Here is a 10,000-nt window from a genome sequence, read left to right as displayed (position 1 = left end):
GACACTTTACTCGTCACTTTACTCGTCACTTTACCTGTCACTTTACTCGACATTTTACCTGTCACTTTACTCGACACTTTACTCGTCACTTTACTCGTCACTTTACCTGTCACTTTACTCGACACTTTACTTGACACTTTACTTGACACTTTACTCGTCACTTTACCTGTCACTTTACTCGACACTTTACTCGACACTTTACTCGACACTTTACCTGTCACTTTACTCGACACTTTACTCGACACTTTACCTGTCACTTTACTCGACACTTTACTCGTCACTTTACTCGTCACTTTACCTGTCACTTTACTCGACACTACTCGTCACTTTACTCGACACTTTACTCGACACTTTACCCGTCACTTTACTCGTCACTTTACTCGACACTACTCGTCACTTTACTCGACACTTTACTCAACACTTTACCTGTCACTTTACTCGACACTTTACTCGTCACTTTACTCGTCACTTTACCTGTCACTTTACTCGACATTTTACCTGTCACTTTACTCGACACTTTACTCGTCACTTTACTCGTCACTTTACCTGTCACTTTACTCGACACTTTACTTGACACTTTACTTGACACTTTACTCGTCACTTTACCTGTCACTTTACTCGACACTTTACTCGACACTTTACTCGACACTTTACCTGTCACTTTACTCGACACTTTACTCGACACTTTACCTGTCACTTTACTCGACACTTTACTCGTCACTTTACTCGTCACTTTACCTGTCACTTTACTCGTCACTTTACTCGACACTTTACCTGTCACTTTACTCGACACTTTACTCGTCACTTTACCTGTCACTTTACTCGACACTTTACTCGACACTTTACTCGACACTTTACCTGTCACTTTACTCGACACTTTACCTGTCACTTTACTCGACACTTTACCTGTCACTTTACTCGACACTTTACCTGTCACTTTACTCGACACTTTACTCGACACTTTACTCGACACTTTACTCGACACTTTACTCGACACTTTACTCGACACTTTACTCGACACTTTACTCAGCGTTCAGCTTCACTGCAGTTCACATCCATAATGCACTTCAACTTCATTCATGTCTCAAATCAACTCATTCTTCCATAAAACTAGCAAGTTTCACGCAACAAACAACAAACACACTTTGTCACTCATAAAACAATCAATTTCCACTTTTGTATAGATGATGAAATTGAAAGACTAACACTTTGGTATCAGACTAACACTACTGTTGCGACAGTATTTGATTTTTAGTACAGAATATATTTCATTTTGGCATTACTGTAGAAATGCAGCACATCGTGTCTTGATCAGTTTGTATCATGTTCGGTTTTACCTCAAGTTTAACAGTTTTGAAGAGTGTGTAAACGTGTGAACTTGTAAACTGGCCTGCAGATTCACAGATTTTACTGGTGTGTGTGTGAGAAAAGAGTTAATTTCATTTGAAAAGAAGTGTGTATTGAATGCATTAATGATCCACACACACTCACATACACTGATGTTGAGATCAGTGTGTGAAGAGATGTGAGAAATGGGTCCTAGAGATCATAAAAGCGCTAAAAATGCTTGACTTTTACCCAGTTATGTGTGTGTGCGTCACTTATTTCACACACATCATCAAACTGAGATCAGAAGTAGGGTGACTCATGTTTGAGGTCGGACACTAAAAATGAACTGTATTAATATTTTTTTCAGGTGTTTTACCCGTATTTTGAATTACACTCTGCATTGCAAATGTCTGTAAAATGAATGATAATGTCTTGGCAGAAAATTACCCGAGGTCTCATTTATAAACGTGGCGTACACAGGATCGGCTACTAAATGATTTTTAGTAATGTAATGTAATGTAATGTAATGTGACGCACATCCGTATCTCATATTTTCCTAATGTCTTGTACCGTTAAACATGGGAACACGTGGATGAATATGCATATGCAAATGATATGCAGATGAGGATATGCATAGTAAAACGAGGGGTTGTAAGCTCATGGTTATTTCAGGAAGGAGACGCATGTGCGCACAATTTCCGCTAACTGGGATTTATAAAGGGAATTTTCAGTTTTTAATGTTGTTTATATGTCTATGTGGTGTTTTTAATCTGCTTTAAGACAAACCATGTGTAAGTTCATAAGTCGACAGCATTGCTGAGTATTTCCTCCTTAAAACTGCAGTGAACCAAAGACAGTCTCAAACACACGCTTTGAAATCGCTGGTGTTTCTGACGTCACAAACTACCTTGTAACCAATCAGATCAACGTGTGATCGTCAACCAGTGGATCTCTGAGCTGAGTGAGTGAGTGGAGGCGGGGCTCATTTGCATATTCATAGATCCGCACATACTAAATGAGGCGAGGGTGTCGAGTTACATTCAAGATATTTAAAGGCTTGACGAAGGAAAAAAAACGTTTAAATATGTCATTTTGGTGATCAAAGATGAGTTTTAAGGGAGGAAATGATCGACTACAGGGGGACTTTAAATGACATGTGGATTAAAACCGATGGATGAAACATCAAATAAAGTGATTATATGGGAAAAACTCCCCAAACAAAACTAAAGATGTGCATCTGTGCTCTTACTCTGAGTTCCAGGCTCTCGGGATCTTCCTCGTTCCCCTCATCCAGATCACTGTCTTCATCCGGTGTCGAATCCCGTTTGCTTCCCTCGGGACACATGCTCTCGGTGTGTGTGTCGATGCTGTCGTTCCGGTCCTCCTCCTCCTCGATACGGTCCTCGTTGTGGAAGCCCTCGCCCTCCGTCCCGCACGAGGGACTGTCGATCCCACTGTCCCGATTCGGGATCTTCCCGTTGGATTCGGGATTCTGCACCGGCTCCGTTGCCTCGTGATTATCCTCCAGTCCACCGCTGGAAAGTGTCTGATGCTCTTTTTGAAGTCCGTCTGCAATTTCGACGTCATTCACAGAGTCCGTTTGGAAGGAGTTTACACTGGACAAGCCCAAAAGCTCTGAGATTTCACTGGGTTTAAACACAAGTCCTTCCGCAGAGCCAAAATCCCCAGAATCCTGTGCGGCCGGAGGATCCATGTCGTTCCTTCGCTGGACACCCAGAACCGGAAACCTTGAAAGATAAAGGGACAATAACAGTCTAGACAATGCAAAAGCTATTTTTTTTGTATCTTAACAAATGTTTTTAGGAAAAACAAACAATAGCCAATCAGAATCCATCCTGCTTTAACGAGCTTGAGTATTTAAAGTGACAGATGACAAAACTGCACGTGTTTGTTGTGGGAACTATAATATATACTTATCATAGTAATGACAGTCAATTATGCATAATTACATGCAATTAACCCTCAACCAAACCCTAATCTTATAGTAAGTACAGTCAGTTCATTAATATTACACAGTACTTAAATGTATAATTACACTGCAACACGGACACCTTCAAATAAAGTGTAACCCTTTATTTTAAGGTGCTCTTGTTACAGTGTAATTCTACAAATAAGTACCGAGTAATATTAATAAACAGCAGTCCAGGGTTAGGGTTTGGTTGAGGGTTAGTTGCTTGTTATATAGCATTATTGACTGTTGGTCCTATAGTAAGTGGATGTAAGATGTGTAACAGGGACACTGTAAAATAAAGTGTTACCTAATACAGTTTTATAGTTATTGTTGTTGGTGTGAACAAGCCGTAACACTTCACACACTCCTGTTAGTTAGTCCGGTTAATGCATTTACTAACTTAAACTAACAATGATCAATACATTTGTTATGGTATTTATTCATCTTTGTAAACGTTATTACCGGTAATAAAAACTGTTCATTGTTAGCCCATGTCAGCTCAAGTCCTTTAAATAATATTAACAGATACAACTTTTGAGATTAATAATGTATTAGTAAATCTTGAAATTACATTAACTCAGATTAATAAAAGCTTCAGTGTGTTAGTTCATGTTAACTAATATATTTAACTTATGTTAAGAAATATAACCTAACTGTAAAGTGTTACCCAACAAACATGCAACATTTTATGTTTTTTTTTTTATTAAAATAGATTGATTGTATAAAATAGATTGATTATAATTAATAGATTGATTGTGTAAATGAAAATGGAAATGTATTTATATACAAGAAAAGCCACTAAAATGAACAAAAAAGCCCTCAAATGCAAGATAAGGAGGCAAAGATGGCTTTGCACAATCAAGATAAAGTAATGTGATTAATGTGAATCATGTTCATGCTTACGTTGCATGTTTTTTTCAGCGTTGTGTTTTAACCAATCAGTGCATGAGCATATGAAGGCATCGACCAATCAGAGGCAGTTAGATTCAGATGAAATCCACTGAAAACAAGTTTTTGTTCAGTGCGTGACTAACTCATAAAACATTTTAGAGCGATAATCAACAATAATGAAGAGCGATAATCAACAATAATGATTAGTCATAATAATACTGCAGCCCTACCCTGTAATGATTCCCTTTATAAAGGCATTTACAGTGTCATGCGAGTACATGCAAACAGCCTCTGTTCATCCTTTACAGTGTGTACAGATGAGGCTTTTATTATTCATATATTGGTAACAGTCTACAGTATTCAGACTGACTGAAGTAACTTAAGTATGTGACAATAAACTCAAGTCAAGTCAGCTTTACACAACACAGAAAGAACAGAATCGATGATGAAAACATCAAATATGTGACAAATTCAGCCGTAAAGCAGCTCTAGAGGAACGGCAGTGTTATTACTCAGACTAATGCAGTTCAGTGACTGTGTAAAGCTCATCAGTTATGAAACGAGTTTAGTCCAGCTACAGAAGACAATAGATGCGTCATCAGATCTATCAGTTCAAAAGGCAGACCTAAAACTCCACACAGGGAAATACTGAGCCTTATGGAAGAGTTAAACACACAGTGTAATATCTACATGTTCTACACACTTTATATTAGTGACTTTAAACACACAGTGTAATATCTACATGTTCTACACACTTTATATTAGTGACTTTAAACACACAGTGGTTGAGCTTATTGTGCTGATGCTGTATTTGTAAAACACTACGGCTTGATTTTGTTTTGTTGCACTTTTAATAAGTTAATTCGAATTTTACATTTTACAAAAAAGCAAAAGAAAACAAGATACATTTAGAGAATATATACAAATCAATTAATATTAAAATATCAACAGAAGTGAAATGCATGTAGTTTTAAAATACAAGTGCAATGTGAGAACATGCATGTGTGCACTGCATCAAATGATCACTTTAAATGTTAGTAGAGAAAAGACACTTCGGCAACACTTTACAATAAGGTTCATTAGTAACATTAAAGTATTAACTAACAACGAGCAATACATGTTACTGTATTAGTTCATCTTTGTTAATGTTAGTTAATAAAAATACAGCTATTCATTGTTTGTTCATGTTAGTTCACACTAATGTTAACAAATACAACCTTTGATTTTAATCATGTATTAGTAAATGTTGAAATTAATATTAACTAAGATTAATAAATGCTGTATAAGTATTGTTCATTCTTAGTTCATGTTAAAAATGTTAGTTAACTAATGTAAACTAATGAAGATTATTGTAAAGCGACTCTTGTCATTAGTTAGATCTTGTACCTGGAGTTTCTGCGGATGATCCGGCCCACACTCGGCCCGGCTCGGGGAACGGGTCGCAGGTGCACAGGTTTAGGGGGCACTGAGAGACACACACACAGAGAACACACTCAGACACACTCGATCACACTCCAGATCCTCCATTCCCAGCGCTCCGAATCCAGGAGAGTCGCATGCAAACAAGCAATCGAAAACCAGTTAAGCGTAAAAAAGAAAGATGGAAAGCCTTCAGCTGTCCGAGAAACTGCAGCTTCCTGAAGCGAGAACAGGAAGTGGAGATGAGCATTCGAAAAGTGCTGTGGTTACTGCGATACACACACACACACACACACACACACACACAACAGGGTCGAGAAGATGAAGTGTGTGCGTGCATGAGCAGATAAAATGCTTCGAATGAGAATTAGTTTAAGTGTTTGTAGATTAGTTGCGTGTGAATGTTAGAACTCATGAAATATAATGTTAATGATGCAATTCATAAAGTCGAGCTGAATTCAGGAAGCAGAGTCTAAGTCTGCACTTCCTTCCTCTGTCTGTTTTGCACTATAAGTGAAAGCCACAAAAAAATTTCACACGCATGTTGCAAACACACGTTTATGCTGAAGAACTAGCAGTGGGATGAAGGAAATCATTGATTGGTTGCAGGACTGCTGGTGAGAATGACTGGAAAACGTGTTTAATACCGTGTGGTTTCTGTGCTCTGGGCTTCAGGGGCGTGGCTACGGGAAGGGGGCGTGGCCTCTCTGTGAGATGGGCGGGGCATGACCTGGGAGGGGGCGGGGTCTTCTTCTTCTGAGGCTGCTCTGCAGATCCACAGGAGTACAAATCTACAAAATAACACAAAGCATTAATGTGTATGTGATGAGACGGATTTGACCAGAATCGGACGAAGAAATTAGATTTCTCGATTTTAAACGATTTTTATTTTGAAGCACCGTTCGATATTTCTTCTTAAATCCCATGAATTGATCTTTTAGTCTATATTGTTTTCAGTTGATGAATGAACAAAACTTTGTAGCTCCTCCCGTCCAATAAAGTTACTTCTGATATGAAACAGTCTCAGCTTTCAGATTCGGTCCATAACTTTGTGTGTGTTTAACGTGTGTGACAGATGAACCGATCATCTCTTCCTCTTCACTACTGGTTACAGCAGCAAATGAACATCAGTGAACATCAGAAGGAAAGCTGAAAGATACAGAACAACTTCCTGAACTCAATCATGACTCATGAAATCCATCAATCCGTGTTTCATCCGTCAATAACACAGCCGGAGAACAATAACTATAATATCACAGTCACATTTACCTCAGAAAAGACATTTAATGACCATAAACAAACTGATATTCAGATATTTACATCTATCTGAATGATGATTAATGTACATCAGGGGTGCCCGACCCTGCTCCTGCCGATCGACTGTCCTGCACACTTCATCTCCAACCCTAATCAAACACACCTGCCGTTCATTTTCAAGTGATCCTGAAGACATTAACTGGTGTCTTCAGGTGTGTTTGATTAGGGTTGGAGATGAAGTGTGCAGGACAGTCGATGGGGAGGAGCAGGGTTGGGCACCCCTGATGTACACTGTACGTTTTGAAATAAATTAAAAAATCCTAAAATAAGGAGATTTGCCCTGTACTGTACCTGATAGGCCCCAATTAACTGATACAGAATTGAATTGAATAGAAACGAATCGCAAGCTTATGAATCGAAACCTACCAGCAGCTTATAGTCCTCTCATTTAACAATTCTTATTGAATTTCTATTAATCCAAGTAGCATTTTCTACAGCAGTGGTTTTCAAACTGTGGGTCGCGACCCACTTGTGGGTCACACAGTGAGAAAAGGTGGGTCGCACAAAGGCACTTAGCTGCAGCTAAATTTACGTTACGATGAGTGAAACAAAACCAGTCCGATTAATGACCAAACGACTATTTTAGCGGCCGCCAAAGTGTTATTTGATCGCTGAGTAATGTAGATGAACTGCTGCGCTTGTGACAGAGTCACAGTGCACATTTAACTGAAAGAACGAGGAGAGATAGTACTCGGTCGCGCGCGCTCTCTCTCTCTCTCTCTCTCTCTTCGGAGCCAGGCGAAAGTGTAAAAAATACTTCACCGTCTCCAAACTAAGCGCTGTATTGCTCTCTCTCCCTCGCACATATTAATCAAAATAAATCGACACGGTGGTAAAAGGTCGGAAGACCAAAGTTTCATGTGGAGCATTCAGAGATTTTTTTTTTCTTCCTCAATTACCGCTGGGTGTGAATTGTGCTAAATAAGTTGTTGCCTTATCTTCTCTGAAAAGCGTCCCAGACATTCAGCTGACATAAAACAACACTTCAATTAAACGAAAAAAAACTATCCAGTGATGAAATGTTTTCTGTGTTGACACAAATCTTGGATGTCTATGTCCTAACTGCTGGGATAATCACACAACGCGCACGACATGTCCAATTCGCGAACTAATTACTCATTTGAACGATTCATTTTAATGAATGGACAACTGATCTTTCCAACAGTGAACTCAGGAGACGTCTGAATCAGTAACACTTTACAATAAAGTTCTATTTATTACATAAATTACATAAAAAGTACAGTTTGCTTACTCAAACTTAAGCTTTAAAATAAATAAAACCCCTTGTTGTTTTTTTTTAAAGCATATGACTACATTTTTCCACACAGTGCTATCAAGAATCGATAAGAGAATCGTTAAAGAATCGGATCGATAATCAGAATCGTCAGTGGCATTATTATTATTGATAAAATCTTATCATTTCCCATCCCTATGTGAAGACGGTAAAATTATAATCAAACATTAAAGAACATGTTTTTAAAAGTTTTTTTTAAGAGTTAAAAGTTTAAAATATTTTGCTAACATGAAGGCTTGTCACTGTCAGTCTTTTTTTTACATCAGTGCAAAACTAGGGAATGCAGATTAAGACCATCAGCATGCATTGATTAATCCCATGGCATGTAGCAAAAAAAAAGAAAAAAAGAAAAATGTGCGACCAAATCATGCTGGTGCGACCAACTGAGAAAGTTGGTAGCACCAGTGCAAGTGGGTCTTGAGATTGATTATACTTGTCTAGGTGGGTCCTAGAACGAAAAAGTTTGGGAACCCCTGTTCTACAGCACATGTCGGACCAAATGTATACAAACATATTATGGCTGGCTGTGCTATACAGATATTAATCAGTATGTAAGATACCCCACCCCCCCAATCCCAGTTTGTCCCTTTAAATCCAGATCTTCCCAAGAATGATTGTCCATTGAAGTGCTTGTCCAACTAAGGATTGCAGAAGAAAGCTTAAAGTTTTCTGAAGTGGTGAGACTACTTTCATAGCTTCCAGTGTGTATGCCGTGGGTAAACAATATGTTTCCGGTATCAGTGTGTACATCACAGGAAGATTACCATAAGCTTTAATGGTTTCACATGAGTTCGACTGTGAGTTGCATCTAGAAGTCTTGAGGCTGTACTGTTTTATAATGTGTGCATTTAAATATTGCCACGATTCCCAGTGTCTCATGGACTGTTATTTTGATATTCTGTTCCTGTGGTTTACTTCCGGTTTCCTCATATCTACTGTCATCTTGTTAGTTTCCACAGATGCACTTGTTTGCTATCTTGTCGATGAATCACCATCATCTGTCCTTCATTTAGCCTCGTGTTACTTTAGTGTATTTAAACCTAATCTTCAGTTCAGTTCGTGCTGGTGTTATAGTTCCTGGTGGTTATTAAATGTAAGTTAAATTTATAATATTTCGGTGTCATGCATCTTTGCTGTGGATTATCAAGTCAAGTGACAAACATTTACATTTGAACATTGGCCGATAGACTCCCACTGTAACACGACTTTGGATCATTTTTCCAAACTGAGGGATGAGTGTGAGTTATTTGACAGCATGTTGTAGCCCAAAGACATGAGACCAGAGTTTATGATGAACTCTGAACATTTCTTTTAAAAAAACACCACAAAAATAAAGGCATATGTGAGACATTTCACAGTCTAATTACCATTCTGCTGTTTCCTCTCTTTATATCACATACACACACATACACACTTCATCTCAACACACTGAACCATCAGCACAGACACAGTTACATCTCAAACTCTATTTACATGAACGTTTGCCTCGACAGTCTCGTAGTCAAATACATGTAGATTAACAATACATTTCACAGGAATGAGGTCAACAAGTACATAAACCAACGTGTAATATCTGTAGTTTCTCCTAAATGATGGGATTAAATGGAAGGTTCAGATAATCTCGGAGAAAAGTCCTCAACAATCTCTCAAACTCTGCTTACTAGATAACAGAAGTCTGCCATCAAAACTAAGAGATCGAACTCAGACACAAATGATACTCCAGACTGAGTCTATTGGAGAATCAAAAAAATTTTTGGAGAAACATCAGAGAAGTTGAT

General features: G+C 38.3%; 1 protein-coding gene across 3 annotated transcripts in view; it reads right to left on the bottom strand.

The window, feature by feature from the left end:
* The window catches only part of fgd (faciogenital dysplasia), a 74,003-nt gene that overhangs the window by 31,895 nt on the left and 32,108 nt on the right, over positions 1-10,000 (bottom strand). For all 3 annotated transcript variants that reach the window (XM_082187385.1, XM_082187386.1, XM_082187387.1), the window contains exons 2-4: positions 6,259-6,402; positions 5,579-5,657; positions 2,579-3,077 (exon numbers count right to left, since the gene is read on the bottom strand). In XM_082187385.1, coding sequence (XP_082043511.1) covers positions 2,579-3,077; positions 5,579-5,657; positions 6,259-6,402 — 722 coding nt within the window. The remainder of the gene's footprint in view (positions 1-2,578; positions 3,078-5,578; positions 5,658-6,258; positions 6,403-10,000) is intronic.

The sequence above is a fragment of the Leuciscus leuciscus genome, assembly GCF_965113295.1.
Source record: "Leuciscus leuciscus genome assembly, chromosome: 13".
NCBI lineage: Eukaryota > Metazoa > Chordata > Actinopteri > Cypriniformes > Leuciscidae > Leuciscus > Leuciscus leuciscus.
Note: the sequence above shows the minus strand (reverse complement) of the source record. Positions and strands in the feature narration are given on the sequence as shown.